General features: G+C 43.2%; 1 protein-coding gene across 2 annotated transcripts; it reads left to right on the top strand.

Annotated features, from left to right (window-relative positions):
* The first annotated feature begins 709 nt into the window (after nucleotides 1-709).
* NME5 (NME/NM23 family member 5) lies at nucleotides 710-11,091 on the top strand. Of its 2 annotated transcripts, none has more exons than XM_087753993.1 (6): nucleotides 710-933; nucleotides 2,180-2,345; nucleotides 4,429-4,634; nucleotides 5,026-5,126; nucleotides 6,163-6,281; nucleotides 9,395-11,091. In XM_087753993.1, exons 2-6 carry the CDS (start codon nucleotides 2,217-2,219, stop codon nucleotides 9,479-9,481), a joined length of 642 nt encoding a protein of 213 aa, XP_087610119.1. In that variant the 5' UTR covers nucleotides 710-933; nucleotides 2,180-2,216; the 3' UTR covers nucleotides 9,482-11,091. The 2 variants fall into 2 exon arrangements, with proteins under 2 accessions (XP_087610119.1, XP_087610118.1); XM_087753992.1 differs by having other exon boundaries at nucleotides 2,129-2,345.
* The last annotated feature ends 12,601 nt before the right edge of the window (nucleotides 11,092-23,692 follow it).

Genomic DNA, 23,692 nt, shown 5'->3' with positions numbered 1-23,692 from the left:
CAGTTTCCATGTCGTGGGCTGGGCTACGGCATGGAAGATCACGTTGGATGGATGATGGCTGTACTGCTATCGCTCGGAGCGGGAGCGGCCCCAGAGAACTGGGGAAACAGGGAGTGTGCACAGAGCAAGGGCATTGGCACGAGGGTGGTAAAATCTGGTGAAAATCCCCAGGGAACGCAGCTTCCCCAGCTCTGTTTATGGCTCACCTCATTACGGTTTAACTCAGAAAACAGTTGACGGTTTGTTACTCGTTCCATGTTTGTTTTTGTGATAAAAGTGAAGGAGCGCTGGATAGACGCTGCAATTCAATCAAAACTGCTGAAAAGCAGTAGCAGAGCACGGTGGGCTCCGGTTCGCAGGTCTGGTGTGCCGGAGGGCTGCGTGCTGCGAGCTCCCGATCCCGCTGATGCGGATCAGGCGTGTAAACAGGAAACCCTGTGCGCGCTCCCACAATAAATACTGGCATTTAAACAACCCGAAGAAGGGCTCATGTGCTTATTCTTTTTTCCAGATACCTCAGTTCATGAACGTCTGCTGTGAGATCATGCCTCCCTCAGCAGTCCTGAGTGTGAGGTAAAACCGACATAAAGCTTTTTTTATCAGGGAGAAATGAGGTTTTTGGTAGCTCCCCTGCAGATCACGCTGCTCCCTTCCTCATTCTCCTATCACAGAGGTGCCCGTAAACAAGTAGATGTGGCCCCCGGTTATTTGCCCGCAGACCGCGGCTCTCCCGGCCTGCGAGGCGCGTTCCGCGGGCGGCGGCCTCCCGCTGGCAGAGCCGCCGCTCCCGGCGCTCCCCAGCCGCCATCTTTGACCCCCTGCCGGCTCCGGTCGCAGCCGAGGGGCGCGGAGGCCATCTTGTGGCCGCTCCGCCCGCCGCCCGCCCGGGGAGCCGGCCCCGCTGTCGCCTGGCAACGGCGGCGGAGCGGGAAGGTGCGTGGCATGGCGCCGCCGGCGGGAAGGGCCCAGCGGCGGCGGGCCGGGCCGGGCGGGGGGACTGGTGGCAGCCGCTGTGGGGGCAGAGCAGGCGGAGCTGGTGGCGTGGCGGCGGGTCCCTCAGGGCAGGCGGGGCTGAGCCCTTCTCCGGGCCGGGCGGCGGGGAGGGGTCTGTGGAGAGGAGGGAGCCGCTTCCTCGGGTCTCCGTCGCGTCCTGGGCCCCTCGGGCGGCCGGTGTCGGGGTGTCCCAGCTCCAGGCCGGCTGCTCCGAGCGCTCCGGCTGTGTGCGCTTCCAGCCCGGTTCGGAGGCGAAGGCAGCCCTGGCCGTCCTGTGCTCAGCGCCCCGGCTTTCCGCCCCTGCGGGCGCTGGCAGCGGCCTCGATGGAGGCCGGAGCCTGTTCAGCCAAATCTGAAAGCGAACGAGGAGTCTCAAAGGTATAGGTGCAGAAAAGATCATCCCAAGCGAGAAGGCAGGTATTACTGAGCAATTATATATGATTTTTGCAGCAGTGAGCTGGCCGGTTGGCTGTGTACCTGTGTCTCGTCCAGTGCAGATGGAGAGAGACCGAGGGCTGCGAGCGTGGAGGCAGAGGGAGGAGGGGGAAAAGAAGGTCACAAGTGGCCACTAGTCTGTAGGAAACCCGTCTGCTCTGGTGCCTCTATTCACAGAACAATTTTGTATTCTAATAGCTTCTTAATGGCCTGGTCTGCTCAGTTAGAAAACTGACACTTTGTCCTGAGCCCATAAATATAAGCATTAAGTAACAATTGAGAAGTACCCTGAGGCTTACAGATGGACTAGCTCCAAGTAGTAAATCCCACACCACAGTCTTCATGCGTGAGAATATGGATTTTGGGTTTGGTGGAACACACGGTTGGATGGAGCATGTGGGAGTACAGTGAGCTCGTGAGCCTGGCTCGCTCTGACACGTAGCAAAGTGTATGATAACGCTTCTCTTTCTCTCATACATTGTCTGAGTTAATTAGTGAAATATTAGAAATAGAATAGTTCACATTTTGCGATTGGCTAACAACATGTAATTTTTGGCTTATTTTCCACAAAATGCTACTGCACTGAAAAAGGGAGTGTGAACTACAGAGTGCTAACTAGTCCAGATAATATCTCAGGTGGATGTTGTGAAATGGGGGTGACCCTCTCTCTTCCTCGAGTACACGGTAAATCTCACCGCAGGTGACCGTGCGGTTGACAAACTCCAAATATCATGAACTGGTGTCATTGCAGTACAAAGGAGCACGTGAATTCTAATTTAGAAGCCAAGATGCAGATGTTAATGCTCGAACCTCAGATTTTTGTGGAAAGAACTCTGGCCCTCATCAAACCAGATGTCATTGATAAAGAAGAAGAAATAGAGGATCTCATTCTCCGATCAGGATTCCTGATCATTCAGGTAATAGGCTGTGTTCCAGAGAAAATCACTGCAGTCTGTAAGTCAGAACAATATTTATCTTAACTTTCAGCAGTCAAGCCAGTAACTAAAAGCTAGTGTGCCCAAAAATCGATCGTATTTTTCATGTCATCAACCACCGCTGCCAGATTCTGTAGGGATACATTTTCTTGGCACATGGGATGGAACAGAACAGACCAACAATTTTGCTGACCACAGGAAAACACAGACTTTGTTAATAGACTGGGATTTAGCAGACGTGTAGCAGATATGTGGACTCTCCGAAGTAACTCTTTGGAGAGCGTATTGTTCTGGCATCACAAGGTTCCATACAGCCTGCATTTGCCCAGTGGATACTTGGAGAATTAATTGAATTAGATAGCTGGCCAGTTGTGGTCTGACGTATTTTTTGTTTCTACTGTTTTTAACGTAAATGGGCTTCATGGGTATTTAAATGTATTACAAATGTTTCATTTAAATAGGCCTTACTGAGCTTGTCCTTTTACATTTTGGACCTGACCCGGAGGCGGTGGGGATGTTGCCTTGAGCACCCGCGTCAGGCCCAGCGCTGCAGGGACAGGCTCTAGAGTGTGACTTCCAGCAGCGATTGCGTTAAGAGAAGATTTGCCGCTAGCTAATCAGAAATGTATCTTAGTCCTCTTCCGTGGGGCTCTTCACACACTCGCTCTGTAAGAGCATTTGAAAAAAATTTATGACAGTAGGTCAGAATCTGGGAAATAAAACGGGAGCGCTGGATCGCCTGAAGCCGGCGGTACGGCGGGAGCTTCGGCGAGGAGCCCGCGGTGCCGCTCCCTGCCCGTCAGGGCGTTTTTCCTCGCCTCTGGCTGTCGGCTACAACCGGACCGCGCTGGGGGGACCCCCGTCCCCCCCCCACCCCCCCGGTTACCGGCGGTTGCGCCTCGCGGCGCCCCGGGCGGGGCGGGGGCGGCCGCTGGGGGGCGCTGTGCCCTCGCGCCTGCCGCCGGCGGCGGGGCGCGGCCCGGGCCTCCCCACAGGGCCGCCCGCGCCCGCTGCTGCTGTTGCTGCTGTTGCTGCTGTTGCTGCCGCTGCTGCCGCTGCTGCCGCTGCTGCCGCTGCTGCCGCTGTTGCCGCTGTTGCCGCTGCTGCCGCTGCTGCCGCTGTTGCCGCTGCCGGCTCCGCGGCAGCGCCCTTGGCCGTGGTAGCTGGCTCTGTGGCACGGTGTGAGCGACGACTCCGCTTCTAGATATAATTTTAAGATTTTTTTCCCCCTGGAAATGTAATAATTTTTCTTATTCTTGTAAATGCTCCTTTTTCACATTCGTTCTTTTTTAATTTCCTCCCTTTCTGGTCGTTTTATTTATACGAAATGTGTCAGAAGATGAGAGAAATTAATCTTTAATTTCTTTTTTTAATAACAAGATGTTTATAGTGTCTTCTGATGTCTCCAGTGACTTTTGGCACCAAAGTTATTAGGCATCTGAATTTGTGGTGTCTTGTGTTGCACAAGTTCAGGGTCAAAGAAAGCACTTTAAAAAAATTTTCTTTATGTCTCTTTTTGTGACTGCCCTATGCCTTCTGATAACCTCCCAAACTTGTCCTAATCCTGGGCAGGACTAGGTTGCAGGCTAGGCAGCTGTTGTGAGAATCGTAAATCATGAGTACTGCATGAAAAATAGAACAATTTCATAATTAACGGTGTGGGCTGAAGAGAAAATTGTTTAAAAGTGGAACATTATGCTAGAGCAGCTGAGTAATTAAATCCTGCCCTTGTAACGCTCTTCACTTTTTCTGTACTGTGCCCTGACTGTACTTGAAGTCATCCACCAGTTTTAAAATGCTGTAGTTTGTAGGCTAAAAGTCACATCTTACTCAAATGGCCTGCCTGTCTGCTTAATTAACTTACAAAACTCTTGCTCTGTGTTACTTTGTGTCTCAAAGAGGATCAGATCCGGGAGAATCAGATTAGGCTGGGATATTACGCTGTGTCTGGTTCTCCTGCACTTGAAGATATGTCTGCACCAGAGGACTGTATCCTACCTAAGGCAGTGAGCTATCTTAATTTGGCAAGCTTTTTTTCATTCTTTTTTTCTTTTACACTTTATAGAAACGGAAGCTCCAGTTAAGCCCAGAGCAATGTAGCAACTTTTATGCAGACCAATACGGAAAATTGTTTTTTCCTAATTTAACAGCCTATATGAGTTCTGGACCTTTAGTTGCTATGGCGCTTGCCAGACATCGTGCAGTCTCATACTGGAAGGAATTGCTTGGACCATCAAACAGTATAAGAGCTAGGAGAACTCACCCTCACAGGTAACTCGCTGATTGGCCTTGGTGAAGTTAGTAGCATTTTGTCTTTCTCTTAACTGAGACCAGAATTTTTCTCTCTCTTTTTTTTTTTTTTTAATTTCTTTTTTCTTTTACAATAGAGATACAGGTTTGGAGTGGCCTGTTATCTCTTCAATTTTGTCTAATGTAGCTTTTCTCCATTGTTTTTTTAGTATGTAAAGTTCACCCATTTTATGGAGAATGCTGAGTGCATCAACATAAATTTTAGGTAGCTATGTATTTTTTTTTTTTAAACAAAATCAAGCCAATGCCTTGTTAATTAGTCCATATATATTGCTTTTGTATGCCCCCAGACTGTAGAGACTTGAAGGGATTTGCAGTTGCCTACAAAGCAGTTTTTTTCTCTTGTTTTTAGCTTAAGAGCGATCTATGGGACTGATGATCTGAGGAATGCACTTCACGGCAGTCTCAGCATTTCCTCAGCAGAAAGAGAAATTCGATTCATGTTTCCAGAAGGTAAAATGGTGCAAATAATACATTGCCAATCTTTGGGAGGATAGCGTCCTTCCCTGCTATTACTTGTCTCTGTCCAGACTCTGGATACAGTTGGGTTTAAAAAACGTTGGGTTTGTTTGCTTTATGAGAACATGAGTCTTTATGTATAATCTGATATTTTCTGCTATGAAAGGTATACCAAAAGGTATCTGAAGAGCCATTATAGTTACAGGGATTGCTTCTACTTTTTGAACTCTGTGGTCTGGGGCTTGGAGCAGACAAAGCTGGAAAATGAGAGGAAACGGGAAGCTATTGCACTCCAGCATGTCTTTCTGCCACCAGCAGCCCCAGGGACTCCTGTTGGCTTGAGAAGACTGACTCTCTTCTTGGGCTCAGGTTGAGTAATTCCTGTTCAACAGCAGCTGGATGCGCACATGATAGTGCAATTCCAAAGTGCCAGAGATATGGGCCATAGAACCTGGAAAGGCTGGAAGAGGATCTTGTTTGTAACGTAACAGTTGAAAGGTGGCTTTGCTCTTTGGCAGAAAGATGCAAGGGAAACTCTGCTAGAAAAACTTGTCTGTCAGCTGTATCAGTTTAATAAAAGATGTTGCACTTCCCTACAAACCTTACCCATTGTAAGGGTTTCCCTACAAACCTTACCCATGTCTCTTCTCCTCACCCTAATGGCAAAGCTGGACTTAAGGTGAGATTTTTAGGGTCTTCAGAAACCAGCTTCACACTGCAAGAAGGAAGTACTAAGCATGGGATATATTGTTTCTCTCATGTCCAATGAATCTTCAAGGATATAGCTTTTCCCCAGGTGGTCTGATTTCCTCCCCTTTCATAATTGTCTATAATGAGTAAGATGACCTCAGGGACATTGTAAAGGGGTTCAAGTAGTTTCTTTGCAGTTTGTTGTGGGAGAAGCTATAAAAACCATTATGTATTATTAACTTATTAAGGAAAACAGCTCATATATAAACAACCTTTGAAATAATGCCTTTTTTAATCATACTATAAACTGCTTTCCAACACTTGTGGTTACTCTTTACAGTGATCTTGGAGCCAATTCCAGCTGGACAAAATGCTAGGGATTACCTGAACCTTTATGTAAAGCCTACATTACTAGCTGGGCTCACTGCACTGTGTAAAGAGAAGCCAGCAGATCCAATGGTATGTACAATATATCAGTATTGTGTTGTATGCTTTGTGATACATTTACTTTGTATTAGTAAAGTCCCTGTATATAGGAAAGCTACTCTTCTGTTAGAGCTGTGCTGTTTTAGCTACCTGCTAATGAGCTAAGCAAATAACATTTGCCTTTCAAAGAGCTGATTGGTTTGTTAACAGATGAAATGAGGGCCAGGACTAAATGAAATCAGTCTTGATGAAATGACAGCGTTTTTCTGTGACATCTATAAAACTCTTTCTAACACATAGCTGTTACAGATAGCTGGAAAGGTAAATGGGTACTATCATATAATGTCAATATAAGTTTTTACTTTATTTACTGGTTCTGAGGTGATTTTGAGATGAAATAGCTCTCATACAATAGATACTAAGTGAGAGTAGATGCTAATTACACTCTAGTAGTTACACAGTTGAGTAAACTACTGTGGAGTTCTTAGCAAGGCTGTCTATATTTTGTCATTGTTATGTTTCTTTAAATTAGTATTATCAACCCTTCTTTAGGATAAGCTGTTATTTTGACTACACAGCATTGATTAGCATTTAATTTCGTTGCTCCACAGTTCACCAGGAAAATGAATTATGATTCTTTTGAGTGATACCTATCTTGAGTAGTCAAACTGACCTACAGAAAATTCTTCTGTGTTCTTGTGACCCCTTTCTAGTTATTAAGCTGATGCATCTTGCCCTCCTCTCACATATTATTCCTTTTAGCCATGGATGGCATTCAAATTACAATTCTTTGTGGAAAGACTAGAGTTAATTTCCTGTTTGTTTTTTTGTTGGTGGTGGTGTTTTTTTTTTCTCAGTTCCTAAACAAAATTAGCTTGCTTTCATCTAGAAAAATATGGTAAATATTTTTTGTATTCTTAAAGTTCAAGTTGTTCACACTAGTACTTCTTTAAGAATGCAGATAATTAATCACTGTGACAACTTACTGGCAGTTGTGATGGATTCTACATCATTATCAGGTTTTTAATCAACATTGAATTTTTCTAAAAGATACATTTCAGAAAAAAAGCCTGAAAAATCATTCAGGGGTGTTTCTATGAACTATGTGGTATACATGAGGTCAGATTAAAGGTACTTTGATTGTGCCAGCTTTATAACCTGTTTACTTTATCTGTATGTCTGGCACTGTTACCATAGAAATCTAGAAAACAGAGATGAAGTTGTCTTTCATCCATCCCTTTGCCCAAAGGCCAGGCCAATTGTTTCTAACCATTCCTAAGAAATGTTTGTCTGGGCTGCTCTTTAGCACTCCAAATGACGGAGAATATACAGTCTCCCTAGACAATCTGTTTCAGTGCTTAATTATACTTAGTTAAAAAGCTTTCACTAAAAGTTAGCCTAAATCTCCTGTGCTCCAATTTTAGGCCTATTACTTTTTTTTTTCTTTTACTATCCCCAGAGGACATTGGAGACAATGTAATATCTCCTTTTTTTTGCAACAACCTATTGTATATTTGAAGAGCATTACCATCTTTTTTTCCTTCAGTCATCTCTTTGCTATATTAAAAATTGATTTTTTTTTTTTCCCTCTTACCTTATAAGTCACATTTCTCTAACTCCTTTTTTTGGTTTTGCTTCCAATTAATCTCTGCATTCTGAGCACAATTTTCTAGCCAGTTATGTGGTCACTAATAGTAACTTCATCGAGAGCATGCTTTCCTTCCTTGCTTGTAAGAAAGCTATAAAGCTATATGAAGCAGTGTCAGTAGCTTTACTAAAATGAAAACATGATATTTGCCCCTTCTTCCCTGTCCATAATGTCTGTGACCTTGTAACAGAAGGAGAATAATGTTGATTTGATACTGCTTTTCTTCAGAAATATATGTTGGCTATTGCTCTTTAGTTTGTTACCTACTGGCTGACTTAGAAGGAGATTGATGGAATGGTTTGTTTTTTTTCCTAGTATCCTTCCAGGAACTGAAGAACTGAAGTTGGGGTGATTTGTCTCTTCCTTCCCCCCCCCCCCCCTTTTTGAAGGTGGCATCAGAAACTATCTGTCCACTCAGAAATACTTGCTAGCAGCACGGAGGTTGTCTCAGCCAGTTCCTTAAGTAATTTATCCCTAGGGATATCCCTAAGGATAAATTTAATCAGGTTCAAATGATTGAAAAAATTCTTTTTCCCAAGTAGTCTTTCTAAGGGCTTTTGGGCTTTTGTGTTTTGGGATTTTTTTGTTGGTTGGTTGGTTGTTTTTTGTTTTTTTTTTTCCATTTCTGTCTTGAGTTCTTACTGTTCTTCTGCTATTGCTGACTAACCTGTGAGGATTGTCATAGTGGTCTGCTTGTTGTCTCTTTCTTTGCAAGCCAGTCTTTTTGTACCTGGTAATAAAAGGAGGTCTGGTCTACTATTTTATCAATTCTTTCACTTCACAGTATGGTATGAAGTTTGTTGTACTTAGCATTCCAGAAACTAATCGTTAACAGCCTTGCGAAGTAAATAAGGATGTGTTAAAAACTTCTCTTTACAAGTGGGGAAGCCGAGGCAAAGGGTTAATTTGCCTAAGGCCAGGCTGAGACATTGGCAGATGAAGTTAGGACTCAAGGCATTTCTACCTCCCACATCTTATTTAAGTACAATTTGCTGGAAATCTTACAAGATGAATTTCAAAAAGTAACCATGTTTTTGGTTTTAAGTTTTAGGTACTATAAAGTGGTTTCAGTGCAGAAGACTTGTGCTTTTAATGAATGATTACTAGTTAAAGTATCTGTAAGTGTTGTCAGGAGTAATATTTCATTAAGCAATTCCATGCATATTGTACAGCCTCATTCCAAAACAGAGATGACCGGATTATTTGAAGTATGGCTCAAATGTTCTTATACAGACACAAAGATAGAGATTGCCAGGAAAAGCTGTCTTCTAAAGGTCAGCGAGAATTGTTCAGAAGCAATATAAGCTGTGAAGATTTAAAAGAACATTTTGAAAAAACAAGTTATTTGTATGTCCATTTTTTTCTGAAAGGTCTTTATTTTGCAGCACGGTAGGAGAGTGTCTGTATCAGTGGTTTCAAGTAGTGTTTTTAATATTCTCCCATACACTTAATAGAAAACAACAGAAAACTAAAAATGTTTGGGTTTTTTGTTCCACAGTCTTGGCTTGCTGACTGGTTGATTGAACACAATCCTAATAAACCTAGGCTACAACATCAGATCACTGAGGAAGAGCATCAGGGGTGAGCGCTCAGTGGAAACCATCTCAAGCATTCCAAGTTACAGATATAATTTTCAGTGTATTTCTTGGCTATGTAATCAATATTATCTGAAGTAAATATTATTGTCATAACTACCTGTGTCTTCATGGAATAAATAACCTTCCACTTAACCGGGATGTAATAATTCTAGTAGCTTTTCTATTGACAAAGTGAATGTAGAATTACATGATAAACTTATGATGTCAGGTGATTGGAAAAAGACAACATTCTCAACAGGTGTGACCTAACTGCTATTTTCCCCATTTATCTTGGTTTGGCTGTCTGGGCAGAACAGTTATTTACACCAGCGCAGATTCCCAAATGACATACAGCTGACCTGTGCTTTGTGAAACTGAGAGTTGTGTTTCAGCATTTTTTTAGCAGACACAAATTCTATTATGGAGGGGGTACTTGGACATAACTTAAAAAATTACTGGAGGCATATTAGCAACTTCAGAATTTTAACTGCTGATTACATCACCAAGCTAAGGTCACTTTTGAAGATGATTCATTTGAGCCTGATGTATTTTGTCAGAATGTAATTTGAAGGACTTATTTGAATGTACATTGAATATACCTTTCCCATCTCAGTGGCAAAAGGCACAGTGATTATAAATCGGTCTTTGATTTCCATTAGAAGTCACAAGAAGGTGTATTTTAGTCAAGGACTAATGCTGTCTTCCAACATTTGTTTGAAAGAAAGGTGCTTAATTGGAACAGCTCACCTTAAGGGTACTTTCTGTATTCTCCTGCTTTTAAAAGATATGCTGACTTCTGTTGTTTTCCTTATATTGTTGTTTACCTTTGAACTTCTGTTTGTGTTCTATTTGAGAATTTCAAGAGAATGGGTTAGGGGCCATGCTATTCAACAGGCAATGGGTTAATCCTGCACTGTTACCTTTTCTAAAGTAACTGGACTGGTTTTGGGAGGGGCATGGAGCTTTTGAATTTTCGTAAGAGCTGTACTTGCACTGTTAACTTCAAGCTTTGTATCTTATGGTTTGACTGGCTAGGATGGAGAAAACAATGTTGTTTTCACAACTCTCAAATATTAGTATGCTTGACTAATACTAAACAAACAAGCAACTTCATAATTTTTCATGAAACAACTTGCTCTCCCGACTTGAGTAATTACCAGAAACATAAGTCATTTGTCTGTAACATTAAACTTTGTTTAAGCTAATTGTTTATCTTCTCAGTGGAATAAACTACTAGTGCCAGCCCAGAGAATAAACATTTAGAAAACTGGTCATCCCTACAGTACTGAGACCTAAAAGTCTTGGGACTTTTAGGAGATGGAAAAAAAAAAAAAAAAAAAGCAAGCCCATACCCTCAAATATGAAGAAAAAAATATGAGGTCGTTAGAAATGCAGTAAACAGATCTGTGTACAACTAATTTATTTTGCCTGTAATTATTGTCCCCGTATGTGTCTGATTGCTGCTATTACGGGACAGTTGCGCTTTGTGGTTTCCTGTCAGCCAAAGCAAAATATTTCTTTTTTGAAGATGCCAGAAACTAAAATCCAGTGAATTCACAAGACATTCTCCTGTATTTTGTTAGTTACTATGGCATTTGCTTACTTATGTTGATGTGATACCGCCTGACAATAAATATCTCCTTTATGTTACTGCTGGCTTTTCCAGTTTTGCTTTTGTGACAGACCTGTGTTATATTGTACCTATAGAAGATCATAACTTCCATAGAGAGTATGTGGGTCCTTACCAGGAGAAAGGGCAAAAGCAGCTGATGTTGCAAATGTTACCTTTATGACCCATGGGATATAAAGTTTTGGTCATTGAAGTGTCTGTCTGTCATGGATTTATTCTCTAATATTACAGCTGACACCTTCAATTGCTGACTGGTGTTCACTTCTATTTTTCTAAGTGAAAGGTAGAAAGAGAGAAGGTACCTTCATCCCTTGGATGCCATCCTGACTCACTGTATCTGTACACATAGGACAAGTATTAATCCAGCAAATCTCACAGCTGAGTTCTTGAGGAACCTGCGTGGGATGGGGGCAGGAGGTCAGTCCTGGGAACATAAAATGGACAACATGCCTGGTCCCCTGGGGGAGCTGTGACACCACAGGAGAGGCTGCTGGAGGATGTGCTGCTTACATTTCTTTTGGTCTTTAGGTTTTTATTTGGCCCAGAGAGGTATAGGCTTGGCCGGTGTTAAAAATCCGTATCACAGAAAACGTAGCTTTGGAAAAAAACAGATGAACTGAAAGGTGTCTTACTATTTGGCATCAGCAAGGTAAGCTGCTCTCTGTGGGAATGAGTGACCCGTCTTCTCCCTCTGTTGAGTCAAAATAATTACATTCCCTATTGAGTTTTATTGGGTATTTTTAACTTTGAGGGAGTTCATTTTAGTTTTACTGCCTGAGTGCTGGAATAGAGCTATGTCCATAAAACCAGCAGTTCAGTCTGTTTCCCATAATTCTGTTTTTTCAACAGACTTTCTTCTGGAACTTTGCTTATCATATGCTTGCTATCACCTGCACTGGGAGTTACTGTTGGAACTATACAGATTGAGCTAGTCTGAAGTATATGATTGTTCAGCCTTCCTGTCTCGTAAGGGATTTATTATCTTTAAGAGCAGTTAACCTGCCAGGAACCTTGAACATACTTTAAAGATAGCAGAAACCTCAATGAAAGCCAGTTCCCCGTTGCCTACATAAGTCAGAGCATCCCAGCATGCCGAGCTTCAGAAATGAGTCGCTGTTCAGAGCTTAGGACTTCATTCAGCAACTTTAAGCAAAAAAAAAAAACAACAACCTGTTACATGGAGATTTGCAAACCCTCGTCTTTCTCGCGTAGGAAAAGAAGAGAGAATTTGTCTGTCTTCCTTCATTCCAGTTATTAATCTTGGCCATCCTTTAAACAACAGTTGTCTAAGCCAAATTGGTACATGGGTGATAAACTGATGGACGTTTGTCTCATGGCACTATGTGAAGGGAAGGAGTGACTTAAACTCTTACTTTTTTCAGTGCCATATTAGAATGACAGATTCTATTTAAGGACACAGGGGTCATAGTTAATTTTAATTTGCTAAGTTGGAGCAGTCAGATCAAGATAATTCATGTTATTCTGGATAGTAAATGTTGGTCATTTTTGATGCTTCCCAACAACAGTGCATCCTCTGAAGACACTGGTGAAAATACTGTGGTTTTTCCATTTCCTTTTTAAAAAAATCTAAAGAGTAATTATTTTTATTTTGTTGGAAAGAGAGACTTTTTGCACATCATAAAAAGGTAACTTGCAATTGTTTTTGCAGTACTATATCCTTTTAGATGCCAGTCAGTAGATTTGTTCTTGGACTAGAAATAGGACTTCAGTGTTCTCTACTGATTACCTGCTGCTTTGCTTTACTCAAGCAGACTTAGCTCAAACCGGCACGGCAATGTCGCAAGGACCATCACAGGAAATAGGTACTTTCTTTTTCTGCTGTTAGTGAAACAGAAAAACCAGCTATGCTCCATCAGGAGCAGCTGCCCATACCTAGAAATCTGGATGAGCTGCTCTGGGTGTGGAGTGTGTCAGCAGCATGACTGATGTGTTGAGCCTCCTTGGGAGGATGCCTGTCAAATTATTGTTATGCTGCCTCCTGCCAAGTGATCGTGGAGATGCTGCCATAAGCTCAGGGGAGAGCCTATTGTTGGTCTTCTGAGCCAGAAACGAGGCATTGTTGTAAGACTAAGCAGTTGGTGGGAGACGAAGGCAGCTTGCAGACAAGTGGGTGAATGATACTCTAATAATGATAACGCTGAAGGATTAAGAATTCTCTTCAGTTTACTGCTTGTGAGTGTTTTACAGCTGAGGGAGGTGATGTGCTCATACAAAGTACTTCATGTAGTGGGGTGCTGGGTATGCTTACGTTTGTCTTGTATGGCATCGTATTTTGTCCCCAGAGAACACCTGACTGACTCACTCTTGCTTAGCTGCGGTAAAATTCTGAAGCATGATTATTTAAAAAAAAAAAAAGACACTGGTACCGTATATGCAACTTTTTTAGCATCATATTTACTTTATTTAAAAGTCTTCTCACCTGGGATCTCTGAGCCAGCCTGGATGGATATTCTGTGTTACTAGAGAGAATTGCAAAAGGCAGTTGGGTGTAGTCTGTCAGCCCCAGACTGCCTGGGCGAGCAATCACATATGAACTCACCCTAAATTCCAGGGAATTTTTATGTGCAAGAACCTAATTTGGCTCTAAATACTCTTGGCTTTAGTAAACTACTCTGCAAACCACCCGTGCTTCTTTATAATCTATTTATAGTCAGCGCCTAAGCTCTCATTTCCTTGCAAGGGAACAGTTGGTTTTTTGTTATGTTTCCAGAATCTGCACTGATTGTCAGGGTAGGAAATTCTGCACTTCCAAAAGCAACATCTTACTGCTATGCTGGCTATCAGCTCTTATCTCTTCTAGGTGTTATAAAGTTTTTTTCTTACTGGGTGGCATTCCTGTTGCAGGGTGAATGACGACAGTGTTTTGTACGTATTTAGTTTTGTGTCAGGCCTCATCTCTCTATGTGAGAAAATTCCCAGGAGTATTTAACGTACGCGTGCGGATAAATCTCCTGCATGCCCCATAAAGTACTTTACTATGGGCCAATATAAAGCAGTCATTACAGGGTGATGTTTAAACTTCTGAGATTAACACAGTCTCTCTATTGCACTTACTTATTTTTATAATGTGTAATTTAGCAATTGAACCGTGGAAAGTTATGGCATAGCAAGGTCTTCTTAAAAACAGTGGTTCCAACTGTGCTTTTAGTTTGCTTCATCGTAAATCTGGAGCAATTCCATTCTCTTAGTTAAAAGAAAGAAGGAAAATCGGATCGTTTCTGGGAGCTGCTCAGCTGGTACATTATACATACGTTGGAAATGTATTGTCAGATGTTGGTGTGGCACATTGTCCGCTCCTATTGAAAGCTAAGAATTTGTGCCAGATTTCTCTGAAGCCAGACTTGGACAATACTGTTTTCTGCATGCAGAACACTTTGTCATTTGCCATTTTGCTAAGGGAGTTGTGCAATGGTGTTTTTGCCTGGACGAGGAAAGTTTGATCAAACCTCTGTTTGAAAACCAGATGCTTTTTTCTGTGGCCACAACACACCTAGAGAGCCGTGAGATCATTCCCTGCTACTTACCGCTTCCAACTAAACTATCCCATGAGGCTATTTCAGAATACTTTTCTTCACAGGTCTTCCATGTAAATATACTGAATTGACCAGCAAAGTTTTGACCGTGACTGTCTTTGTTTTGCAAAGTTCTCTTGTAAACAGGCACCATGCTGGCTTCCCTGAATAGCGCCATCGGTGCAATTGAATGGGAGCAACAAAGGCATAGGAAATGAAATGTCCGTTCAATTTCCTATTCATGTAAATGATAGTTTATCATACTGATTATTAGCTTCACGTAGTTAGGATCTGTGATGGTGGTTCTTAAGCTTTTTATTGCCTTTTTTTTAATGAACTGCAATAAAGCATTGCCTTGCCCGAGCGCTGACTCAGTGTCGAGGCATTCTCCGAACAGTGTTATAATTGCTATTAATTCATCATTACATATGGCAAACAGTGTCACCACACTACAAAGCAGCCATGATGTATCTTTACCAGTTGCTCATCCTCTCTCCAAAATGTTGCTTCTTAAGACTACATGGGATTCCTGGAATGAACAATTTTAAGTAATCTCTAAACATAGTTTTAATAACAATACCTAGTTTCTTTATAACATCTCTCTGCAGTAGATGAGGTGATGCTGTACAAGGGAACTAGCAGTACACAAATGGTACAAGTGTGAAGGTCAGGGACAGAGAAGTGAAATGACTTTCCTCAGGTCATCCTTCGGAGCAGCAGCAGGATCAAGAGTAAAACCCATCTCTCTTTAGTTCCAGCTTTGTGTCGTATCAGCTGAGTAGTATATCAGTGTATCTCTTCAATAAAAAACACCTGCTTGTAGTAGATTTGGCACCATGAACTGGATCTGTAGGCCAGAATTGGGCTCTAATGTCCTCTGAATTAACGTGGAGGAATTCTCTTCACTGTCTGTTTTGGAACAGAATACAAGTCAAGGCTACCAAACTCTGAATTCAGGCTTATCCACCAGTCTTTCACATGCCTAACATCTCAATTTTCCCATCTGAACATGGACAAATATTCACGTGATCATCCAATACCTCATGGCCTGCTAGGCTGAAGAGTCCGTTTCCTACAGCGTTAGTGCTCATGCACCTAGTGCCCGCACTAGGCTTTGGAGTGGAAATACGGGGAATTGCACAAGCAGATGGTTACTGCATATGCACTGCTGGGATCTACATGTTTAAGTACCTACTTGTAGGTAGGAATGGGGAGTTTAACACCTGTGTTCTCAGGGTTTGCCAGTCGTTTGGTGCTTGGATCATTTGGCATATCATGTTTTGAAATGTTTCTTGGGAGACAGTGACTGTTACCTGAATACGTGTAGAGAATTTCTCTGTGCGTGATACAATGTTTTAATGGCGAAGGCTGCTATCACTGTAGTAATGCCTGTTACAAGGCTCTTAATGACTTCTGGACTTCCTAAATCAGCGATCAGAAATTAGTGGCCAGTTTTCTTTCAGTCCAGCCAAGGCTTATTTTTAAAAATAACATGTATTGCAGAATTACCTTAAAGAATCAGTTGGTCTAACATCTTATAAGAATGTCTTATAGTAAAGGAAAAGATGGTATTTTAGCACGTCTCTTGCTAAGGCACTGCAGTGATAATTACATGTAAATTCAGTTTAGTGGGAATAAACTGAAGCCAAAACTACATTTCAACTGAAAATAGTCATAAGAAAACTTTTATGTGACACAGCTGTGGGAGAGGGAGGCTGGGGAGCTGTAACGGAGAGTAAGAAGTCATGCTTCATCTGTGGAAGTGAAAATGAGCAGAGCAGGCATAGTTCTGATGTCGTGTCTGTCTGTGTTGAACTAGCAGGTGTCTGTCTGTATTGAACTAGCAGGTTTGGAGTAATTCAGCTCCAGCAATACAGATGAGTCTGTGACCAGGAGGATCCGTGTTAATCTGCTCGAGCGGCATCTCTGACTGCTTTGTTTTCTGTTCTGTGTTGCTGTCTACAGCCACTAAAGGCAAAGATCCAAGAGGAAACCACACTGTGTTCGCTTACACCATCTTTTGGAGCTGTGAAACAAAGAGAACAGGTAGAGAAAAGGCCAGATGAGGACAGGCGTGTTCCTCTTCTCTGCAAACTCGGCTTCAGCTGCCTGTGTCTTCCTCTGTTCCTGCAGCACTGAAATAAAATGTTTCCCTGTGCCTCCACCTTGCAAATAGTGATATACTTACTGAACTCTGCTCAGCTCAGTGACGATCGCGGGTGTATATAGGCAGGACTGACCTGGACAGAGACAAGGCTGACAGACAGTTAAATTTTCTAGCTTTTTTTTTTCCCCTCTGCTGTTTTCTGGGTACAAACAGCTGATGTGATCTTCATCAGCTGACATGAGGGAAAAAGTGTAAGGTGAAGTACAGTTTTAAAATGAAATGAACAGCTTGATGTGTGCTTTTATAGATCTACGACAGACGATGATGCTTGGCTATGTCCTTAGGTACTATATCTGGCATAATTCTCCTGAGGTGAATGCTATTATGTCAGTTTGGGTATGACCTGAGAATGTAATGTCCTGACAGTATGAACTGGCAGCTTTTCCTTTTCGCTCCCTTGTACTGACAAGAAATTGGATCTTTATTTATCTATCCAGTTCCAATGAAAATCAATAGTTTCATTGTTGAGAAAGTTTAAACACAAAAGAATTTTGGAAGTCACCTCTCGTATGTGCCAACCCACCTGTGCATGTGAAATAGCAGTACCTAGGTGGTGGTGGGTGGGTTTTCCAGAAATAAAATGTCTTTTATGCGTACACATGTGTAACATTAAATTGTTTCTGCTCACAGAGGTTGTGGGATTTGCACACTGGTCTGGAGATGACAGATTGCTGATGGGAATTTGTTTAATCTTTAGAGAAAAAATTGTCTTCCAAAAGTTTCTTCTTACCTTGGTATATGGTGCAAGGGGAACATGTTGAGGCATGCCCTTTTCTGTTTGCTTTGAACGAAAATGGGAATTCTTTAGTTAAATACAAAAAAATGGAAGTTTCTTTTTTTTTTCCCCTCTCTCAAGTATATTTTGGTAACTGAAGCATATTCACACTTGGAGAGATGGGCCTGTTTTGCAAGGGAAAACCAAAACATTCCAGTGCAGCTAATATTGCAGCTCCTCTGGTGTCTTAAGTTCAGGCCACAGCAGGGGGTGCAGACACCTAAGGGGAATGCAGTAACTTTCTGGATCTTTTCTTTGGAAGAAATAATAAGATGAGTCACAATTAACCCATTCAGCTAAATTAGTAAGGCTCTTGGAGACGAGAGAAGAGGTGGGGAATCTTCTAAGCAAGGTTGCAGTGGAGAGAGGCTGCCTTGGGGTAGTCTAAGTCTCCACGTAGACAGGGCAGTCCTGTCCTTGCCATCAGCGCTGTTGTACCTGACTTCCCTTTGTGGAAATCAAGATTTTTTTGGCATCGCTCTCTAGTTTCAAAAAGCTATTGCTTTCTTGAATGTCTGAAAGTACAGAGACAATTTCCTGAGAAGGTATGTAGACCTTCACTTTGGAGGACATGTGGTGCCCCCCACATGAAGGGGGCTGTGCCCCTGTGAAGAGCTGATGGCATGTTTTATTCTAGGCTTGACTTCTCCTGACTTCTGTAACAGCTATATGACTTGCTGGCCACACTGTAGGTTTACTTGACTGCCCACTGCAGTGGATATGGCATTTTTCCTTGGCTGAAACACTTTGAAAACTGATTCCAAGCCTGGGCTGTCTTTTGTTGTTGTTGTTAGGTTTGTTTGGTTTTTTTTCTGCTAAAGTAGTTAAACTTGGTTTATGAATTAAATTGAGCCATCATTTACCCATAGGCTCTGCTTCTGGCTTAGGCCTCTTAGTTTTAATCGTTTGCCCTGCAGAAAAGAAGTCTCTTTTTTCTTACATCCCTTCAGGCCCAATCAATACATTCATCTTCGCCATTGCAGGGAGCATAAATTTGCTCCCTTTCTTACTACCATCTCTTGTACATCCTTCCCTGTGATGTCCAAGCCTGAGGTAATGATCTTGCTTTGATTGCCTTGCTCTGGCACACCAACGGGCTTGGTCCAGGCGTCCTGTGTCGTGGAGTGCACTACTCCCTAGGAAAAAAGGGCTCTCCAGCACAAGTATCAGCACAAAATATTTTGTTTCTCTTACATGATTGATGTAGAAGGAATGGTTTTAAGTATACTGGCTATGTGTAAGATCCTGAACAAGTACTTTAAAAAAAAATTGATGGAAATAAACATAGCAGCAAAGTAATATGAAAATGTATACCACTGCCAAAATGGATTGCATCTGTTTTTCTCTACCATCCTGTGTGACAGAGCCTGGGAAGCAGATTGTCTGCTCCTCCGGACCATCAGGCAGGGAGTCAAACGTGTTGCTTGGGATGCTTTGAAATAATAGGAGATTGAGGCCAGATCTGAGGATGTCAGGTTCTTCTGGCATCCTAAAAAGGACAAAAATATAGTTGTGAGGAGGCTGTCCAACCTGTCCACAGCCCGGAGGTGTTTCCAGGTGACCTCTCAGTGTTCCCAAAGCCTTATTGCTGGTGGGGCAGAGGAGCAAGAAGCCAACGTCGGGTGACTCCAGGCCTTTGGCCCACTGTGATCTCTTCTTGCATAACAGTAAGTGCGTGCTAAAACTTCTAAGTGAGAATACAGGCTGCTGCGGTTCTTTGCCAAGTAACTGCATTACTCACCTTTTTCCCCAGCTGTCTGCATATTTGCAGTGGTATCATTTGCATGTCATGCACTGCAGGCCTGTGGTGAACTTAGTCAGAAATTGCTTTCTGCTGGAAACAGCTACCTCTTTTGCAAAAAAGTTAAAAAAAAAATATTAACGAGTGTCAAGAAATGCTGGATGGTTAGAAAAAAATACTTTAAAAAACTTGAAATGTAGAAGCTGCACATCATCAGCTACCTTATCTATGCAATCTGGAGTTTTTCTTAAATATAAATACTACTGAAGGCATTTCAGCGGAAGAACACTTTGTAATTTGTCACAGTGTGACTTGCAATCGAAAACAGGCCGTAGCAGCAGCAGTCAGGAGCATAAAGTGCTGTCTTATCGGCTGGGCTGTCGTTAGGAGGTGAGGACTATTTCTAACGCAGATGAAATCTCCAGAGTGTTCCTTCCTCAAGGACTGGTGGGTGTGTTAACAGTCGGACCTCTGAGGAACAGGCTGAAAGCCTCTGTGTCCATGGCAGTAGGGACACAGTTGGGATAAGAAGGAAGACTAGCACATCCAAACCTTTTTTAAAGAATTTTTGTTGTTGTTTACCATTAGTCCTTTTCTAGTTTGTTTTATTTAACTGTCTTGAGAATCTGTGTCTTTCAGCAAGCAGACAAGTGTCTGTGTCTTCCCTGGTATCTCAGAAAATAAGGATATGTCTTTGGTCCATCACAGAAACAGCTACGCACTGGTGAGATGGGCGAGCTGGAGATTTCATGTCTCGTTGCTCGCTGCCTGTCTCTAGTGGCCGAGTGCTTGTGGAGAAGTCCCTTGATCATTTGATAGCCACCAAATGATGACTGATGGACCTTCACTTGACAGAGCAGAGGACAATGCTGGGCTAAACCTGGGGAGTGGACCTGCCACTGCTCTTCCCCCTTCGCTTCCCAGACATCTGCAACCCTGGTGACAAACTGCTGCCGAATGTAGATCCTGCGGGCACGGCTCTTCAGCAAGTCTCCTTGTACCCTGTAAGCACCAATCTGCTTATCTTAGCAGTGCTTCACTGCTTTCTGGTTTTGTTTTTCCAGCTTTTGGATCTTAATTTTTTTTCCCCATTGCCATGCAGCTGTGAAAAAGAAGTATCTCAGAGGTGAAGAGGTCAGTGTGAAAAGCTGCCTGTTGTTCAAAGCACAGGCCAGGGTGGCATTTGTTCCAGGGAGTAGCACCTGAAGGACAAGTCTCTTATTCCATGACTCCTTAGTTGATACATTTTCCCAAAAGCCAGTAATCTCCAAGGAAGAAATGGCCTGTCTGGGAAAATAAAGCAAGACATGTAAATTGCTTTAATGGGATGCTCTAATGCATTTATATCTCCTTAAAATGAAGGTAAACCACAAGCACAAGATGACAGATGAGTTTACTTTCACACGTGGATTTAATAGCCTACCAAGATGTAACTGCATTTTTAGTGCTAGAAAAAGTCTCCAGAAAAATAGTTCCCTGGGGTGAAGTCAGTGTCCTCCTACAGTCAAGTTTCAAGGGAATGAGTTAAAGAGTTTTTGTCAGTGGTTAGCTTGGTTACGAGGCGGGTAAATCATGGTGATGTGGAAATTAATTACATCTTCACAGAACAGAGAAAGTATAAAAGTGCCCCAAAGACCATCTGGGGTTTAAAACTCCGCTCGGCTTCCTGCTGGAAGCTGCCAATTGCCACTCTTGGTTCTCTTCATAGCACTATTTGTTACTCTTCCCAAATATTTATTTGATCACAGCTGTAATTAAATTTGTGCTGAAAACGTACAAAGCACCCTGTACTTAGTTTCACCTGAAATCTGAGATCGTCTTCACTGAAGCAGAACGGTGGCAAATCCTTGGCCAGAGCAGCCCCCTTTGGCAAGTGAGATAATCTAAAATGACCTAAATAAGACTCTCCCACAGACACGGCACTTGCTAGGTTAAAGCACAGGAAATTGTGAATTTTGGGCTACATCCTGTTTGACCATTTACTCTATCTCCTTATCGATGTACCTGGTCTGGCCCTGGGAGATTGGATGGTGTCTGGATACAAGAGGTACAATTTAGTGCTCCCAACTGCTTGAAAGGGACTGGACGGTGATTTGTGATGTCTCTGGCGATGGGTGAGATAAAGCTCTGCAGTGGGGATGTTCTCTGCCCTGCCACTAATCCTGGCCAGACCTGGCCCAGGCTCCCCATGCACACCTTGAAGACGGAGCTGGAGCTGAGCAAAGGCTGTGACCACTCCCAAATTGTGGGCTGTCTTAAATCCAGATTCAAGTCTTGCAGCCTGTAGTAGATGGGGAAAAAAATTAATGTGCTGCTGTCAAAAGCATATAGATGTTTCATAGGGAATTTAAATAGTAGGCTGTTTGGTAAAACAGAAGCTGAGACTGCTGCCTGAGATGATAGCCCTGGCACCCCGCAGGGGGAAAGCCCATGAGACAAGAAACAGAGGGTAAAGTAGTCCAAGCTGGGAAGTACAACCGTGTTTGCCCTGGGATTAGGCTTATTAACTTAAGCACATCAAAGTATAAACGTAGCTGTTTTACTCCTGGGCCCGAGCTGGCTCAAGCAAAGCCATCCCGAGCGTCTCTTCCCAGCGCTCCTGTCCAGGCTCGGCTGCCGCCGGTGCTCCCGTGCCAGCAGAGATGTCCCCCGGAGCCACGTTTGCAGCCTGCCACCGACTGGTATTACCTGCTCTCCAGACACCTGCGGTGCTGCTGCAGTCCTGGGAATGCTCGGCACCTTGGGAGGTATTCAGGACTGAGTTAATTTAATTATTCTCTTGCTTATTGCCTTCAAAATCCACTTAGTGATAGGGAGGAGGTGCCTTGTCCCTATCATAATTGATGGCAGCTAGCCAGCAGAAGTGTCTGCCTGGCAGGAGCAGGGCTGGAGATCTGGGTCAGAGTAGGTTTAGCTTCAAGGCACTGGGCAAATGGGAGAGAAACAGAAATTACTGTGTTTAAAGCTGTCAGCTATATTCTTGATGGATGATCCCCTAGAAGAGTCAGGCCAGGAGCTATAGTGTTGTGAGTTAGAAAAGTCTGTGGAACTGGGAAGAAACATGAGAACCGTTGTCCTCATCCTTGTCTGTGTCTGACCAAACTGTCAGGCTTGATCTAAATCAACGACAAGAGTCCCACTGACTTCACAACCCAACATTTCAGACTACGTAACTCATCACAGTGCAGTTTTGAGCGCTGGCAGCCAGGCTGTATGGTGGGACATGGAGTGCAGCTGCTGTCCCAAGCAGAAGAGCTCGCAACCAGCAAACTCGGTCCGTGCATGGCCCGAGTTTGAGCCCAAGTGAGGTAACGCTTGTGCCTCTCCCCACTGTTTTACAGTCTTTCCACTGACCTCGTCATTATCATCTTTTATGGCATCCCATGAGCTATTGAAAGCATCAGAGGAGGAAATTAAGGGCCGTATACTGTCCAGGCTTCTGTGGTCGTATGTCCCCTGACGAGCTATTCTCTCCTGGACGTTCCCACAAGTGGCTTCGATTAACGTTGCATAGGACACTGAAGAAAGACTAGAGAAAGAAGGAAAAGAAAAGCTGAAATACTACTCTCTATTTCCCATCATGTCCTTCTCCTTGTAAACCTCTACCTTCCCCTTCTACAACAGATTTAGACTTACTCTTTTTCATTTTCTGGCCCTGTCCCACATGATTGCTACGCTTCTTTGCCTCCTAACTGCATTTGGTGACCATTTTCTAGCTGTAGTCATCAGCCTCTGCTCCTTACTGCACTTGGAGTTACCACCAACTCCCTCTCCTTTCCTCTCTGCATTTCAGAGCCTCTGGAAGGGATGGCTTTGGGTCTGAGACATGATATAGCCTTTAGACAGGATCTTTCCTAAACCCCAGAAGTGTTTGGACTGAGCCCACTTCGGCTGGGAGTGCTCTCGTGCGAAGTTGTCCCAGCAGTCACCTCTGTGCCCAAATATTTTAGTTAGGGAACACATCACCTTTCTCGTTCAGAAATTATGGGCCACTCTGTGTGTTTGGAGGAAGGGAGAGTGGGATGGGAGAGGAATAGAGGAGGAAGGAATTAGTTTTGAAAGTACATTGCAAGTTACATTTATTTGATTGTCTCTAATCCATCAGTCTTCTGTTATATTGCTCATCTCCTTGGGGCTTGTTTGAAAAGGGGGAATTTACTGCACTGTAAGCCGGGGCAGTGATTTGCAAAGTGGGGGGCATGGGATGTATCCTAGGAGAGAGCAGGGAACCAGAAAAAGAGGCGGGGGGGGGGGGGGGGGGAAGCAAAGCTTGTGAATCCCTCCGCAGAGGTGTACATCTGCCGTACGTTACCTGCTCCCCCCCAGCCACCCGTGGGGACAACCTACCTTAGCCACACGTGGCTCTTGCACGC

This window comes from Nipponia nippon, unplaced genomic scaffold, assembly GCF_047370975.1.
Source record: "Nipponia nippon isolate SJK-2023a ecotype South Korea unplaced genomic scaffold, ASM4737097v1 scaffold_17, whole genome shotgun sequence".
NCBI classification, from domain to species: Eukaryota; Metazoa; Chordata; class Aves; order Pelecaniformes; family Threskiornithidae; genus Nipponia; species Nipponia nippon.
This window is presented reverse-complemented; position numbering and strand designations above follow the sequence as displayed.